The 19,599-nt window shown below is 35.7% G+C and overlaps 1 protein-coding gene across 3 annotated transcripts in view; it reads left to right on the top strand.

The window, feature by feature from the left end:
* CDH18 (cadherin 18) overlaps nt 1-19,599 on the top strand; it is a 951,076-nt gene that overhangs the window by 723,219 nt on the left and 208,258 nt on the right. Inside the window, exon 7 of one of the 3 annotated variants that reach the window (XM_053714611.1) lies at nt 6,789-6,807. The exons of the other annotated variants lie outside the window; for them this stretch is intronic. Within the exon in view, the coding sequence (XP_053570586.1) occupies nt 6,789-6,807 (19 nt within the window). The remainder of the gene's footprint in view (nt 1-6,788; nt 6,808-19,599) is intronic. 3 annotated transcript variants of the gene reach the window in all.

Raw genomic sequence — 19,599 nt, 5'->3', positions numbered from 1 at the left:
GAAGTAACTAATATGGATAGGTTAGATTTATTAAAATATAAAATAAAAAATAAGAAATCCACTGATGATAAGCTAGCGAACAGACTTATCTTTCAACATAGCATTCAGAGTGGAGAACTTAGGAACATCATACAAAAGCATTGGGGAATTCTCACAAGAGATTCAGCATTAAATGAATTTTTAGGCGATGGACCCAACATAATTTTTAGAAAGGTTCCCAATCTTAAGTTTCAACTATCCCAATGTATTAAAGAAATAGATAACAGCAAAGTAAAAAATTGGTTGTTACCATCTGAAATGGGCTTTAGAAAGTGTCAATTCTGCAATGCTTGTAAATTTATGAAAAAAAACTCTGAAATTCTGTAAAAAATTATATTCTGGAGACAATAAAAGGGAGTACAGTATAGATCAATTCATTACTTGTAATAGCAAAAACGTAATTTACATGTTACGATGCTCATGCAATTTAATTTATATAGGGCGCACCTCTAGACTTTTAAAAATTAGGATGAATGAGCACATTTATAATATAGAAAAGGGCTATGCTAATCATACAGTATCATCTCACTTTGATAAAAAGCACAATAGGGGTGTAAAGGATTTGGAATTTCTGGGCATTAGGAAATTAGAACAGAATTGGAAGGGAGGAGACACACAAAATAGATTGGGACAATTGGAAATGAAGTGGATCCATATTATGGATAGCTTCATACCCAATTGTCTTAATAAAGATTTTGAAATCCATCACTTTTTGTGAAAGTCATTTATAAGTACAGCCACGAAGGCTATAAAATTTATATATGTTTTGTTCTATTTCTTTTACCTTAGCCACACTTATATTGTTAGTGCTAGGTAGTTCAAAAGTGTGTCACGAACCAATCCTAAATATATGGAACCTCAAATATAAAATTAAACACTAACGGCTAGATTTAGAGTTCGGCGGTAGATGGGCTGTTAACGCCACGCGTGTTTTATGTCTAACGCACGTCATTGTTTGACTCCGGTATTTAGAGTTAATATAAGACCATCTAACGATGCTCCTAACGCGTGTATGTCACACGCGTAATCCTGCCCGCGTTAGACAGTCTCCCATAGAGATCAATGGGAAAGGCAAAAAATAGCTTTTTTTACCTAACACTCGATCTCGCGAGAATACGCACAGCTCGGTCATATGACGCATACCACATCATGCACAACAATAACACGCCGCAAATGTCACAACATCAATCAATCAACAAAGCACACAAGCATTACACATTCACAAGCGGGGGAAGTTTTAATACTATTTATACGGGGAATACGCATATACTTTAAGATGCGGAAAATCGCACAATAACAACAAGGATTAAAAAATATATACATACACTAAAAAAAAAATCGCATTCAATATCATTATATATTATGAAAAACATACATATACAACACTTCACGAAGAACACACCATCGCAAATTCACATTTAAAAAGAATACTATTGGACAATGTTAGAGAAAACGACCACTATGACATCATCGCATTCTACACATTCCACAAATACCAACTCAAAATGAGCATGCGCAAATTAACACACCTAATACACATTGCAATAATATTAATTGCTAATAAAGCACACCTGAACACTAATTACAATGGAAATTGGGACATCATTAAACATTTACACAGGGTATATAAGCACCACACAAGCAGGGCTTCTTTGACTGTGTTGCTGGTGGGTCTTTGGAGATTTAAGAATAGAGATTTTGCGAATTTTTGAGAGTGAGTTAGTGTTAGTGTGAGAGAGTCAGTTGGTAGTGTTAGCGTGAGAGAGTCAGTTGGTAGTGTTAGCGTGAGATAGTCAGTTGGTAGTGTTAGCGTGAGATAGTCAGTTGGTAGTGTTAGCGTGAGAGAGTGAGTGAGTTAGTGGGAGTTAGCGGGAGTGGGAGAGAGTCTGTTAGTGGGAGCGTGAGTGAGTTAGTGGGAGTTATTAGTGATAGTTGTTAGTGTGAGCGTCAGTTAGTGGTAGTTAGTGAGCGTTAGTGGGAGTGTTTGTTATTGAGAATTAGAAGTAGTGTTAGTTAGCGAGCGAGTGATTTATCTGTACACTTAACACATTTACACGCAAACACATTCAATACATACATACACTTATCAATAACACTACATACACTCCATACCCCCTACCCCCTCATACTACACTCCATACCCCATTCCTTGTAGTCCCATTCCCTTTCATCCCATTTACTCTTATCCCATACCCCATACCCATCCCATACCCATCCCCTAGTTACATTTAGTTTACATATCCTCCTTTTAGTCTTATTCTTTTCGTTTATTTAAATACTCCTTACCCTCTTTTTTTTTTTTACATCCCTCACACTTTAAGCACCTTTTTTGTCTTTTTAGTTCTTTATTTTGACCCCCTTTCATTTCATCACACTCACTTTTTTTTGATTATTTGGGGTTTAGTTTAGGGAGGAGATGGAGGCCAGGCAGGGGACAGGTAGAGGGGGGAGTAGAGGGAGGGGGAGAGGAACAGGGCAGGAAGGGGGGCAGGAAGGGGGGCAGGAAGCGGGGGTGGAAGCGGTGGGTGGACCCAGCCACTTGGTTCAAGATGACCAAGTGGCTGGGCCCAGTGGCGGTCAGAGTAGGGCTTCACAGTCCGGGAAACAGAGGGCATCGTCACAGGGGAAGGCCAAGGCGACTAGGGAGGCGAGGTTTACGATGGAGGAGAAGGAGGCCCTCGTAGAGGCCTATATGGCCAGGTATAGGATGCTGCAGCACCAGAAGACTACCCCGACTGACAGGAGGAGGCTCTGGAACGAGATTCGGAATGCAGTCAATGCAGTGGGTGGCCGGAACCGGGATATGGATTCCATCAAACATCGGTACCGGGACTGTAAACTTGAACTTAAAAAAAAGTTAAGCCTGGAGGCCCGACATGCCGCAGGGACCGGTGGCGGCCCTGCCCTTGAAATGGAGTACTGCAGATGGGAGGAAATGTTGCGGCCCAGCATCTCCGAGGTGGAAGTAGTCGGTATCGGAGGAATCGATACCGGGAACCTGCCACTCTCATCTGACGGTAAGCTCATTGAACAATAATTTCACATACGAATGTATTTCAATGGACACTATACGCAAACATTTACTTTCATGATTGAGGTAGCGAATACAATTTGACAAAACATTCAAATGTACTTATATTACATAATTTGATTCATTCTTGAGATATATTTTAATGAAGAAATAGCCATGCACACGGTGAAACAATCACAGGAGGCAGCTATATTCAGCTAACAATCAGAATCTTATAAACATATTTAGATATGCTTTTCAGCAAAGAATATCCAGAGAATGAAGCTAATTAGATAACAAAAGTACATTCGAAAGTTGATACTAAATGTATGCTTATAAATCATGAAAGATAAAACATTGGGTTTCATGTGTTAAGGATCCGATTAATGCTATTACGCTGTTTACACGCATTCTATTACTTAGCGGTTACATCAGTATCTAGGCTATAGGTTAGGTGTGCATTTAAACAGACTGAAAACAAACGCAAAAACATTCACATTGACCAGATATCACAAACACTGTTTAGAAAAAGCGGAAATAGAATTGATTGTTTGTTAGATTTCAAAGTGGATTAATGATTCTGCATTTGTAATTGTATCGTAAGCTAAGTCATTTAAACCTTTATTTGCAAATATGCTAATATATACATTTCTTTTTTTCTTTTTTTTTTAATATACAGAGTCTGGGGACGAGGCAGCACAGCCTCCTGCATCTCCCCGGGATGAGAGTGGTGGTGAGGAATTCCCACTTCGGAGGGAAGAGGCCCCCCGTGACGAACAGCGCACGGGAGATGATCAAGAGGCCCCGGAAGCACAGGAGGATCCCGCTGAACCCGCGGAACCCGAGGTCCCTCAAAGACCCGCACTCCGCCGTGCACGGGCACCCCGCCGTGCACGGGTTCAACAGGCACAACAAGAAGAAATAGCGGAGGTGCGGGTTCTACTGGAGTACATAGACCAGATGCGTACCTCCCGGATAGAAAACATAGAAGGACGACGCAGAATACTTGATGGGCAGAATCAAATAATTCAAGGCCAAAACGAAATAATCAGTATACTGAATACAATACAAGAAGGACAAACAAGAATGTTCAATCTTCATCAGGAAATGTTCACATTTTTCCGGGAGGCGCATGCTGGTCTACCTCCTGTTGCTGGGCCTCTTGTTGCTGGGCCTCTTGCTGCTGGGCCATCTCCTCCTGCCGGCCCATCTCATCCTCCTCCTCAGCCATCTACTCCTCCTCCTCCTCAGCCATCTTCTCCTCCTCCTCCTCAGCCATCTTCTCCTCCTCCTCCTCAGCCATCTACTCCTCACCTTGGTCGTCCCAGTACTCTTCCTTCCACTCCTCCCACAACAGCTCCAAGGAGGACTCTTCGGAGTCGGCAGTTGCCTCTCCCAGAGCCTCAGCCCCGTGGGAAGAGGGGAAGGAAGAGGAAGTAAGTATTTTTTTCCATCTTAAATTTTTTTTTTTGGGTAATGGATAGGTATGTGATGATGTGGTTTTCATACACTTGTGGACCACACTCTGTATATAATCGACTTCTATGGGACCGGGTCCATGGAGGAAGATTCTTTGCAGAGTGTGGGTTATAAGTGTGTGAAAACCACATCATCACATACCTATCCTTGTTCATGATATTGATTGGTTTCTGTGATGTGATGTGATGTCCAAACTGTTTCCCGAATCGCTAACTAAATTACCATAACAATTATCCATGATGGCATATTACTGTTTGAATGCCAATAACACAGCTTAAAGGGACAGTCAGAAAATTATTGATTACAAAGAAAACACTGTATTACGCATTATAAAGTTTGAAACAACAAAACATGGAGAAATACATGTGTGACTTATGTGCTTACCCTTGTATCTATGACTATGAAAAATGACCACTTATTTGTTGTTCTGACATAACAACATTTTAGATATCAATGATCAATACATGGTCAATAATATGCTGTATGAGCACAAGATTTTACATATACAAATGCTATCCAAATGCCCTCTAGTGCTCAAATTGTATAATGATTACAAGCACTCTTCAAGATTTAAGAAATGAGCACACCAACCTCATAGGTTTAGATAGCAAATTTAGATAGCAAATGTTCAATTGTTGAGAAACATTTGATATCCTTGTTATTACAGAATTGACTTTTCGAATAATGTAAAAAAAAATTTTTTCGAAACTGTCCCTTTAACAACATTACATATGCTAACACATTTTAAGCTTGTTGCTATATCTACATGTACTTTGTCAAAAAAAATATTTGAAAATCACATTTATATTGACGTGTTAAATAAAGTCTATTTTCTTTAAGAGACATTATTGTGTTAATATTTTATTGTAACTATTTTTATTTTAACAATGAATATGGTTTAAAGTCCTTTTAGGAGTGGGGGGGTGAAATATGCTAACAAAAATATATTTGAAGATTAAACTATGTGGATCTCATACATGATACAAAAAAACAACATTTGCATTCAAGGGACAGTATCCTATATTTTTTACATAACTGTATGTAATAGACACTACTACAAACAACAAGATTAACATATACTGATAGCAATATTAAAAAGCTTCAAACACTTGCAAATAAAATAGGGTTAGCTATATTTTAAATATAGATGAACCACCATTACAACCGTAAAACACAATACCCCATCATTAACATATGAAAAGAACCTTTACACAAACTGGACAAAGCTGGAGATGGTACTCACATGAAACTCATTGGCTTTGCGAGGAGTAAGAAAATTACTTACATTTTCTTACAACACAAGACAAAATAAACCTATTGGTTAAACAATGGACTATCTAACTAGAGACAAAATCAAATATTTTTATTTACAATGTGAGTGTCTAATGAACCTTTCATAAAATATACAACGAAATTACATTTAGAAGAAGTCGGCATCATATATTTAGCATATGATAAATGCATATTGATTACTTTATTCAAACACAATAGCGCATATTTATTAATTAGATATGTTCAACATTAAACACAACATTAATTTTTAAGAAAAAGGAACATTGTTGACAAACATATTAAACATGGACTGTAGAGATTTGCACTTGCCTAGAAATATCCTATGCATGAAAACATTTTGCTTTCGTTCGTTGATTCAACCAGACATCCAGCAAAAGAGAATGTGTTGGTCTTTATCAGCTACGGGTCAACAATGTAACATGATGCAAATAATACATATTCGCAAGCTTTTTAAAATTGCATGCAGTCACAAACGTTTTTAACGTGCACAAATATTGCGGGACTACGCAATCCAATCACACGTTTTTTTAACTTTACATGTGCCGTCTTAACATGGCGCTTCCTTGATCACGTAAGAACGCCATCCAATGAAAGGCACATTATTGATCACGTAAGAACGCCCAAAAAAAAAAGGCGCATCCTTGATCGCGTCAAAACGCAATCCAATAAAAGGCATATTCCTGATCACGTAAGAACGTCAGTCAATACAAGGAATCATTGGACAGCCTGGCAGGTGACGTCTTAAGCAACATGGCGCATCCGAGATCGCTGAAAAACCGCAGACAATACAAGGACTCAGTGACATCTTGGCATATCATTAAGAAACGTATTTATATTTTAGGAACTAGTATGTGTGTAGATTGCTATCTAGGAATGTCACCAAATTATGAATCATCTTTTCGGACTTGACTGTCCCTTGAACTATAGCTATGGTGTATATCTTTAACATTTAAAAGATACACATGAGAAATACATATGCCATTGATGTTTTAAGATATGTTTGGATTGTTGTTGAATAACAATAGTTATACATGTATTGATTAAACGTGTCATTTATTCAAGTTTAATTATGGTCAGCCTACCTATAGCCATATATGGGAGGAGATGTATTTTGTTAACATATTAGTTAACTAATATTCATCATCTACATTATTTGTATTACACACAGAGATTGATTTGGTTACACTTTGACAATAATATAGATTTGAAAATGAAATACAGGTGCTGTCAACATTACAATAAGATTGTTTATTAATAAAACTATATGTCCTTGTTCTTGTAAAAAGGACAAAAACGCTTTACAAATGGAAATACATTCATTTACAATAGTGATCAACATCACTTAAAGGGACATTATTTTGTTTTTAAAAAGAGCATACACATAGTCAATACTATTTAAATAAAATGAACACTTTACAGGGATTATATCATTGTATCAATACTCAGATCATTTGGTAAAGGTGCATCAATTCATGCAGAGTTTATAAATACACACATGGATATGAACATTTAAATATACATATATACACAAATACAAAAATATATATACATATATAAAGAAATTACTCTGCTAATCATAATCAGGCAATGATAGAGCTAAGAGAAAATAATATAAACACAAATAATAAGATTACATTGGAGATGTTAATCTTAAAGTCATTTACTATTGTCTTACATATATGATTTCATTATAACAAATAGATTTGTTAGGTCCCTTTAAGGATAAACAACATAAACTAGAGCTTGCAAAAAATAACAGGAAGAATGAGGACAAAGATTTGTGAAATAAAATTTATTTTATTAGTATGTAAGAAAACATACACAACGTTTATAAATAATCTTGTAAAAATAAGGAATATATGAGCCATATGACAAGGTAACACAGTGCATCACAGTCCATGAAGAGAGTTGCCAAGGGCCAGCATAGCCTCATTGGAGACACATGACAAGGTAACACAGTGCATCACAGTCCATGAAGAGAGTTGCCAAGGGCCAGCATAGCCCCATTGGAGACACATGACAAGGTAACACAGTGCATCACAGTCCATGAAGAGAGTTGCCAAGGGCCAGCATAGCCCCATTGGAGACACATGACAAGGTAACACAGTGCATCACAGTCCATGAAGAGAGTTGCCAAGGGCCAGCATAGCCCCATTGGAGACACATGGCAAGGTAACACAGTGCATCACAGTCCATGAAGAGAGTTGCCAAGGGCCAGCATAGCCTCATTGGAGACACATGACAAGGTAACACAGTGCATCACAGTCCATGAAGAGAGTTGCCAAGGGCCAGCATAGCCCCATTGGAGACACATGGCAAGGTAACACAGTGCATCACAGTCCATGAAGAGAGTTGCCAAGGGCCAGCATAGCCTCATTGGAGACACATGACAAGGTAACACAGTGCATCACAGTCCATGAAGAGAGTTGCCAAGGGCCAGCATAGCCCCATTGGAGACACATGGCAAGGTAACACAGTGCATCACAGTCCATGAAGAGAGTTGCCAAGGGCCAGCATAGCCTCATTGGAGACACATGACAAGGTAACACAGTGCATCACAGTCCATGAAGAGAGTTGCCAAGGGCCAGCATAGCCCCATTGGAGACACATGGCAAGGTAACACAGTGCATCACAGTCCATGAAGAGAGTTGCCAAGGGCCAGCATAGCCTCATTGGAGACACATGACAAGGTAACACAGTGCATCACAGTCCATGAAGAGAGTTGCCAAGGGCCAGCATAGCCCCATTGGAGACACATGGCAAGGTAACACAGTGCATCACAGTCCATGAAGAGAGTTGCCAAGGGCCAGCATAGCCCCATTGGAGACACATGACAAGGTAACACAGTGCATCACAGTCCATGAAGAGAGTTGCCAAGGGCCAGCATAGCCCCATTGGAGACACATGACAAGGTAACACAGTGCATCACAGTCCATGAAGAGAGTTGCCAAGGGCCAGCATAGCCTCATTGGAGACACATGACAAGGTAAAAGAGTGCAACAGGCACAACAAAAAACTGATAAAAAGGCCAAATGGCAACAATATAAATACAAATTCAACATGTGGACGGAGGATTATTATCTGCCACCATGGAGCATATCCAGATCCTCCACTTACTGGTCATCCTCTTCATTGTCCTGTGCATGTCCAGCTCCAGATTCAGGCCTTGAACGTAATTGCATAATTTCACGCAGAGTCAAGTCCTGAACCCGGAGCTGGGCCTGCATGGTGTCGTTCATCCCTCTCAGGACAGCTGCGTTCCTCAACACGGCCTGCTCTACTCTTGCTATCCCTTCTAGCATGAGCCATGCTGAGTCACAGCCTAAAATAAAATAAAAATTAATATTAAGGATAATTACACAACAGAATAAAAGATTTTAATACATACATTGTCATCATAAAGACAAATAATTATTTACATCAATTATTTTTCATATATTCTTTACACATGAATTAGGTTATTCAGACAGACAGAAATCATTAAAGGCTCATGTTACTCAAACATGTTGAACCCTTTAATTGGTTTTAGATGATCCACTTATACAGCTTGAGTGTATCAAATCTTGTTAAAGGATTTACATTGTACTTACATCAGCAATTTAAAAATTCAATTTAGACTGTGGTAGGCACACCTATCCTTAAACATTTTGGCATTGAGGACAAGCTGTGTAAACATAGCAACCAGAAGAAATTACATTCCCACTGGGTTAGACAAGAGATAATGTATCCACATTTGGACATAAAATTTTGGATCCAAGTAGTGGTGTTTGGTATATGTAGTGATATCCAATTAAAGGGACACTGAACCTAAATATTTAATGGACTGATTCAGATAGAGCATGACATGACAAATCTTTAGAAATTACACATATTCATTATATGTTTTAATTGTCAAGCTATATTTTGAATGCAAGAATGTTGGTTTTTATGGAAGCCAATATTTGTTGATGAACCTTGTTTGTGCATGCTGGTTGATGGATACATTCATCCAACAATAAAGAAATGATGGCCACATTTATTTTATTGTTTAAACTAATTATAGGAATAAGTTGTTTTCAATAAATATATCAAGAGAATGACGAATAATTCATAAGAGTATTCTATTATACATTGGCTTAACATTGCATGCTGGATTTGAATCACAATTTAACCAATTTAACTTCACTGTACCTTTAAGTATCTTATAAAGTGTATTTAGAATGATACTTACAGCTGTGCCTGGGAAGGACAATCTGACACCCAGGACAATGAAGGTTTAAACAGGGGGGAGGGATGGGATTGGCTCGGGGAGGGATGGGAATGGCTTGGGGAGTGGTGAGCTGCTGCTCCAGGGTAGGCCGTACAGCTGGGGAGTGGGGAGTTTGGGTCTGGGCAGCTGTACGGGCCAGAATACGGGGAGAGCGGCGAAGGGGGGTGTATGGGCGTTTTTTGGGAGGGACAGGATATGAAATATGGGAAGGGCTGGCAGTGGTCGGGGCATGGTCATGGGTTTGGTGATGGGAAGGGCTCTGGGTGTGTGCAGAGGTGTGGCCATGGTCAGGGGTGTGTGCACGGGGAGGGGTCTGTGACTGGGCAGGGGCGGAATCCAGATGACCAGAAGTGGTGGATCCATCTGAAAATGTAAAAGAAATATATTAACATCTCATACATCCTGACATCAAATCAACGCATTTCAAATTGATTATGTTTTCAATATACCTCGAAGTGTGTTTGAATCTGTAAACTATTCTGAAATGAGGATATGGTATCTATATAGGCACTCAGATGAATCTCAATGACTGTCTGTACAATGTGAAACTTATTATTGTGTTTTGGCATGGAATATGCATGTGACATAATGATGGCATGAATTATATATTCTTAAAAAAATATATACAAGCAGATTTTCATGCTGCCTGATATAGAAAGGGGGCAGTAGTGTATTTGAACAGACAAATAATATTCCTTTTTAAAGGGAAAAAGCTGTAGACTTTGAATGTCTTCAATAAAATGATTTCAAAAAAAGAAACATGTTGGAAACATGATAGATATATTTCACATACCATCAGACTCCAAGGCAGCCTCTTCCTCCTCCATCCCACATGTGACATCAATCTCTGTAAAACATAACATGTTGTGTACACCTTAAGATCAGATATTATAACATATGTTACTGTTGCTCAAATACGCACATCAATGTTGCATTAAAGATATACACACACAAAGTTATGATTTACATCATTTTGATGGAGCATACAAATGACAATAGATTTGTTATTGTCAATAAATCAGAATATTAATGTATTGTTTGTCTTAATGTTAAATTCATAAAAGCATAGTACATAGAACATTTAAGATTTCTCATGTGTGTATCACTTGATGACTGTTGTTAAAAAAAAAAAAATTTAAAAAAACATATGTTAGACATCTTATGAATAACAAATGTGTAGAATAATAAAGTAGAAATTATTAATCGCTCAATATAAAAAATAAATATATAATCAGAAGATAAATTCTATGATTTTTTATAATGTTATGCTTCATCGGAATCATGATCATAATATTGATTAGCAATACACCTTCAATTACATATAAATGAGTCAATGGACTTACCAGGAGACCGCAAAGGCGGCTCTATGTCACTGCTGGATTCCTGTGGGCTCCCCACACCAACTCTCTCTATGAATGATATAGATATATATTATTAAACACATTTTGGATATCACTAAATCACATCTGTCTAGAATTTTAACATTAATCAACTTTAAAATGTGAAGAATAGAGCAGTCATTACACCAGAAAATGCTTGATTGAATCAAGGGGATTCTGTAAACATATCTGTATTCAACATATGTTTAATGTCAGACTACATTAGACATCAAATTCATCTCAGATGCTGCTATTGCATATCTAAATATACCCAATGATCAATGTTCTTAACCCTTTAAGGACACAGCTTTCACTTAGCTCAATTGTTTTATGACGGAATAATTCCGTCATATGTCCTTAAGAAGTTACAAGAATACACACAAACCACATATTGAGGAGCATCTGTTGACAAATCTAAACAAACATGTGTCACATCGAGCCATTTTTTCAATGTACAGTAATCTTGTTTAGGACACAACACATATTTATCACAATACATAACAAACTTTATTATTACAAATATGTAATCATGGTGCTGTTAGAGTATGCAGATATATATAAAGTAACTCCAACAGATAATTAGATTTATATATCAATAGTTTTTAATAAAAATAATGTAATGATGAATGAATCTATTTTGTCTTAAAGGGACACTGACATGATTAATTTAAATAATTGATTTCTATGTTCAAACTGTAAAAAATGATTTAACATTGACTCCTATTATAATTCGAATGTTGTTCGATATTAATCTTAAAGGCAGATAAGGAATATTGGATTCAATAAATATTGTTTGTTGAAGGTATCCACCAATCATCAATATAAACCCAGGTTGGTCAACAAATATTTAGATGCACATAAACGTACTTTCTTTATTTTAAAATACATTTAGCAATAGAATATGTCACATATGATGATAGTATTATATTTTATGTTTATTAATATTGCATACTGTATGTGAAAGACAATATTAATAATTGTAGTTCAGTATCCCTTTAATCTAAAATTAAATAGATTCCACAATGTTGTTGTTTGTTAATGAATTATCTACTCCATATGTTGATGTAATGAATGGTATTGAGCATGCAATTAAAATCAAATATGTTATTTAAGTATATCCGAATAATTATATAATTTTCATCTATTAAATAGACATTACATATAAATATAGAACAATGTGTATTTAGTATGTAATGTTCATTCCATGTTTCTAAGACAAATGTCAATTAAAATGAGACATACCATACTGTGACAAGCCCTGGCTTGAGGATCCAGCAGCCACATCCATATCTGTAATATATTAAATGAGGATTGCATATCATTAATACTAATCATGCCATGTTTAAAATATTTACATTAATAACAAATCAATAGAAAAATATTAATCCTTTGGTAGTCCCATGAGTTAATAGTTTCCGCAATTAAATGAATGATAAATATATCCTGGACTCTTATTTTCAATCAGTTGTGTTGTTTACTGTATCTTTAAGAATATATGCTTGTTATTACATAATCATCAATTGATGGCCATATGTTATAATTTATTAGTATTATTCGTTTTTTATTAGATATAATATTTAAAATAAGAATACTGTATTCTTCACTAATCTAAGATTTTCCATTTAATTTTTAACAACATGTATAAAGCAATGCCACTTTCCGCAAACCCATGTTAACGTGGATGAGAAATGCCATTTTCGCGATCATTGCGCAATGATTCCAAGCGGAATTACGCATCCGTCATTTGACCAACATGTATAAAGCAATGCCACTTTCCGCAAACCCATGTTAACGTGGATGCGAAATTACATTTCCGCTCTGTGACGCATATTCTGTAGAGCGCAAGAAACATCATTCCAATTTCATGTATCACTAATGTAAAATCAGATATCTAAACATCATATGTAGTGTATGTTGTGAGATCTGTATAGGTTTAGTATCTGACTAAATACACATTTTGGATTTTTAACATTATAAATATTATATGAAGTTGGATAATTACCTGGTTCAGATTCTCTATCGGGTCCTCCCAGGCCACCGGACGGAGAAGCATCTGCCCTGTCCCCCGCGTCAGGACTTTCAGATCCCGCAGCTGGGAGGGAAGAAGAGGAGGCCGAGGATGGCGAGGATCTAAATCTTTTGGGGACCCGGAGATTGAGGAGCTCGCATAAAGTCACCTCATAAGGGAGTAGGTACAGTTTCCGCGGGGCCTTTCTTTGGCCCCCTCTTTTACGGGCTTGTACCCAGTCCCTTATGAGGTTGACTTTTTTCGATAAACGCAACCTCATATCTCCGAATCTCCTCATGATCTGATCCTGGGTCCTCTGGACGTCACACACCAATCTAACCGCATTGGTGATAGACTCCCAGAGGGCCTTCTTAACAGGCGCATCTGTCGAGCTCCTCTTGTTCCCAAACAGCTGGGGATAAAAGTCCTTGACGGCGTGGACCAGTGCAGCGCTCTCCTCCTTGGTGAACCTGGGAACTGACATGCCTGCTGGGTTGTCTTCTCAAATATATATATATATATAAAAATATATCTAGTACGCCTGCAGGCATTAGAGAACTGACAAAGATGGCAACGTGTAATGGACTTTTATATGGTGAAGTAAACATGAGATGCACCATGGGACAATTTATCTGTACATCTGATTGGATAAAAGTTTGAAATATTGTTATAATGTCTGTGAGACCATCCTGACTCAAGTTGTGTTTGTGTGATGAACTCTGATTGGCCGTTCCTTAATGTTTCATATCTTAGTAACTTCCTTACACATACCGCTTGGTGGTGCTGTAACTTCATTTTTCATGTAGACTTATTTGTAACTCATGGGCCTGTCATGCGGATATGTGTGACGCAGATTTAATATCCGTGATCCGTGAAATATTAATGATTAAATACTCTTTAAAATCTAATCCTGTCACATTATTAATGTTGTAGACATTTCTCGGTTTAATAACGGTCTGTTTCTTTAATACAAATACACATTTAATATTGTATGTCTTTATTGTTCTTTAAATAAATTGATTGTGAAGTATTGACATTGCTCTATTAAATGTATTTATAATGCACATTGATTGTGTGCTATTGCGTGACATTACACTAATGTTTAAATATGCTAATCTGGTGTTTGAAGATGCGTTTCCCACGCAATATTTATTAATGTTAAAATTCCGGGAAGAATGTCAGTAACTTTGATAATCTGTTTATAAATGTTAAACTACAGCTTTGTTATTCGCAAATAAACCTCGAGCTTGTATTTCTCTGAAGTGCTCATATATGTTATTGTGCAATGGCGTCTTTAGTTTTAAAGAGACATTACAAACAATTGTATCAAATGATCTGTAGAGATAGAAGATTGTTTAGACTTTAAAATGTAAATCATTTTCTCTTAGTATTTATATATCCTCAACATAAGAAATTTAAATGCACATGGTTGAGCCAATCACATAAGGCATCTCTGTGCATCCACCAATCTTCATCTACTGAGCCTATCTCGATATGCTTTTCAAGCAAAGTATGTCAAGATAGGAAGAGAAGTAAATACACTATTTCAAGCTCTTAAAGGGACACTGTCCAAACAAATTTACCATTGGTGATTGAGCATGAAATGTTAATCAACTTTATTATTTAATACGATTATCAAATGTTAAGTTATCTTGTTATGTTTCTTTGAAAATCAATAATGATATTTTATATTACGGACAATTGTTTAATAAAAACCTGGGTTGTCCTTGACGATTGTTGCATCAATTATTCCAAACAATCAAGTTCTGTCCAGAGTACTGAAGCAAATAAATTAGCTATTTACTGCCTTATTTCTAAAGTAATGATAGCAACATCACAATGAGCATTCATAATATGAGACAAGTTTTAAAGTTGATTAAAATAGAATACTCATTCAGAATGTATAAATCATTGTTTTTTTAAATGGCTACCTTTAAGTATATTTTGAGTTCATGTCCCTTTAAATAAACATTTCACAATAATGCTTAATATATCATAAACCTAGGCACCTTCCTTTTGCTAAATGAGTCTAACATATGAGTAAAGCAAATTTAGATTAACTTCTAGATTGTTTTACACACTGACTGAAATATATTTATTAAATGAGGTCTTTTTTAGCCTTCAGCGTAGAGGGACATTAAGCTATATGTTATGTATGCATTTTGTATCATAATCTTATATTTGACCAACTTAATATGTTTTGTTATTCAATCATTATATTGTAATTATATATATTCGTGGATTAAATACATCTCTACATAGGCTATTTTGATGCTGATTGTTGTTTGCATATAGATGCCTTATATCATTGACTAAGATATGTGCATTTATTTTTATTTTAACAAGTATATTTAAAGACTGAATGTAATTCTATAGTACATTCTAAATATGTTTAAATTCTTGTATGATATTTGTAACAATGTATACAAAATATACATTTTGAATGACCCCTTTAAGGACCCAAACATATTGTATTTTGATTTAACATTGACAAAATAAACTAAAGGGGAAATTACATTCTATATAGATATTTGATGTCTAACCCAAGAGGTAAGATTGTAATAAATACATAATATTACTAAGTATAGTTAAATGACTCCACTAGAAAATTACATAGATTAACCTGGCATCCAATAACTAATTATTAAAAATTATAAAGTTAAATGACCTACCATTTATAAATGTAATAATTGTAAAATATTTTCTAATAATGTTTTGAGATACCTAAGGAAGATACATGATCTTATACAATTCTTTTTACATTCAACAACACTGTCACTTTCATGTAATTGAACCACTTCACCTTATTAAATGTTAAAACAATCATAATATTAATACATATCCTAAATATTTTTAATATATACTTTTTCAATCTAAAAGCATTGAAGAATATGACTCCCCAATTAATGTTAAAATATATCTTTTAATATTCTCTGAAGAATTTTATTTTCTACTATTAATGCATTATTTTCTCTTATGCATGTGCTTGTCAAATAGCCAACTACCAGTCATGGGAGTCCAAGTTTTATTTATTTACAGATTATATTGATATATATTAGAATCTGCTAAAAAAAAATATATATTTAATAGAAAATAATTAAATATTCCATGAAGTCATCAGATGCCAATCTGAAATGACAAATAATAAAAATGGAACAAAGTTAATACACACGTTGTAAAATATTCATAAAATACATTTAAAATCATATGGTGTCTATGCTCTAACTTTGATCAACATTTTTTAAAGATAATCATTACATTCATTTTAAATTAATGAAATACATACACCATTATATTGTTGATTAAAAATAATATTTAAATTTCAAAAATTAAATTTATACATAATAATGTATATCACATGTAAACAATATATGTATGCTGAACATAAATGTAATATTTCATGTCCATTCAAATACCTCTATATCAACTATAATATGTATTCCTTTTTCTGATTGTGATCCCTAAATATCTAATTAAGAACTAAATATGACTAATGTATGTAAGCTACTAATATTCTACAGTCTTCACTAGCATGCATTGGTACACCAACCTGGACAATGCATGGTCTTTGAATGTCAATTCAGGGGTAAACAGTTGATCTTCAATAGGTGTCTTATTCATCAGTTCATTAAATAGAGGACTGGGAAATACCATCTAAAAAAGTAAAATCATCTAAGTGTCTGATTGTGATCCCTAAATATCTAATTAAGAACTAAATATGACTAATGTATGTAAGCTACTAATATTCTACAGTCTTCACTAGCATGCATTGGTACACCAACCTGGACAATGCATGGTCTTTGAAAGTCAATTCAGGGGTAAACAGTTGATCTTCAATAGGTGTCTTATTCATCAGTTCATTAAATAGAGGACTGGGAAATACCATCTAAAAAAGTAAAATCATCTAAGTGTCTGATTGTGATCCCTAAATATCTAATTAAGAACTAAATATGACTAATGTATGTAAGCTACTAATATTCTACAGTCTTCACTAGCATGCATTGGTACACCAACCTGGACAATGCATGGTCTTTGAAAGTCAATTCAGGGGTAAACAGTTGATCTTCAATAGGTGTCTTATTCATCAGTTCATTAAATAGAGGACTGGGAAATACCATCTAAAAAAGTAAAATCATCTAAGTGTCTGATTGTGATCCCTAAATATCTAATTAAGAACTAAATATGACTAATGTATGTAAGCTACTAATATTCTACAGTCTTCACTAGCATGCATTGGTACACCAACCTGGACAATGCATGGTCTTTGAATGTCAATTCAGGGGTAAACAGTTGATCTTCAATAGGTGTCTTATTCATCAGTTCATTAAATAGAGGACTGGGAAATACCATCTACAAAATAGAAAATCATCTAAGTGTCTCCAATAGGATGTCTCCACAGCCTTATTCTATCAAATAGTTTGCACTTACCATGTGAACATGTCTTTGTATGGTTTTCAAGGTCAGCAGAATTTAAATATGCCAGACATGATCCCATTGGTATACTTCAATTTCAATCTTGGCTTTTTCCCCACTGTCAGTCTTGGAAATCTTCACTGTCAGGCTTCAAATTGTTCCCTTTCAGTCTTTATATTAAGTCATCTCCCTAATGTAAGAAATTATATATAAAGATTTCATACAAGTGTGTGAATCAGTTCTGTACCCCTCTCCCACCCCCCATTTCATAATAAATATCTATCACTAGCTTACTAAGCCTGTGTATGAACCTGTGTTATTTTCTATCAAGTGTGAAGATGAGTCATATTGAGCAGAACAAACCTCTGTGTGACATTGAACCATAGTCATTCTAGAGTATCCCTTTCTGATTATGTACATAAGTAATGTGTAAACAAAGTTATATTTTTAAAAATGTATGCCATATTATGTATTTGTGTACAAATCATGCCAGCAACAGTCCATACATTTCTACTTACCATCTGATGTCCTCTATAAAAACCAGGTGGCAAAGACTCGCTATAGGACCCAATGCCCAGAGCATCACCTATATTATGAGAAATAAATATTATTATAACATTTTATCAATACTAACATGTTTGCACAATTCTCTACTTGTCATTTCCCTAGAGTTCACATCTATTGAAAATACTCCAGTGTAACTTCTATTATTTACCGTCTAAAGTGGCGGTTGATGACGTCTGCTCTGACATCAAGTCCCTCGTCCTGGAATTCCCCCTCTAGAACAGGATCATCCTCCTCATCTCTGAGGAGGTCTCTGTCCACCGGGACGGCCTGCAGCATCCCAGCCCGCTGTGCAATATTATGCAGGACGCTACAGGCTACAACGATCTTAGCCACCTTCTTTGGGTTGTACTGGAGTGCTCCTCCAGAACGGTCCAGGCACCTGAATCTCATCTTCAGGAGCCCGAACATCCTTTCAACCACCGCCCTGGTTCTCTTATGAGCCCTATTGTAGCGCTCCTCAGACACATCAGTTGGGCTACGCAAGGGGGTAATGAGCCAAGGCCGGCTCATGTACCCAGAATCACCTATAAATTTAGAACAGAACATAATTCAAACAGAATACTTAAACTAGTATATTGTTGTATAAATATATTTTTTAAAAACCATAATCCATATTAAAAGTTGTCAGAAACATAAAAAAAATAAAAAAAATTATATATAAATCTGTATCTAGCCATTTCATCGAAGACATGCTACATATGCGTATTTCTCCTAAACCAAACCTTGTGTAAAATGCTAACTACATGTTTACATTGCATTCTCTATCTGAACACTTAAGGTAAGACATGCTACATATCTGCATTTCAATAAAACTAGACATTAGCAGAAATAGACAATGACAGGGTTAAATTGCATGAGATAATATCTTGCCATTTCATCTAAGACATGCTACATATGCGTATTTCTCCTAAACCAAACCTTGTGTAAAATGCTAACTACATGTTTACATTGCATTCTCTATATGAACACTTAAGGTAAGACATGCTACATATCTGCATTTCAATAAAAATAGACATTAGCAGAAAAAGACAATGACAGGGTTAAATTGCATGAGATAATATCTTGCCATTTCATCTAAGACATGCTACATATGCGTATTTCTCCTAAAACAAACCTTGTGTAAAATGCTAACTACATGTTTACATTGCATTCTCTATCTGAA

This window comes from Bombina bombina, chromosome 5 (assembly GCF_027579735.1).
Source record: "Bombina bombina isolate aBomBom1 chromosome 5, aBomBom1.pri, whole genome shotgun sequence".
NCBI lineage: Eukaryota > Metazoa > Chordata > Amphibia > Anura > Bombinatoridae > Bombina > Bombina bombina.
Note: the sequence above shows the minus strand (reverse complement) of the source record. Positions and strands in the feature narration are given on the sequence as shown.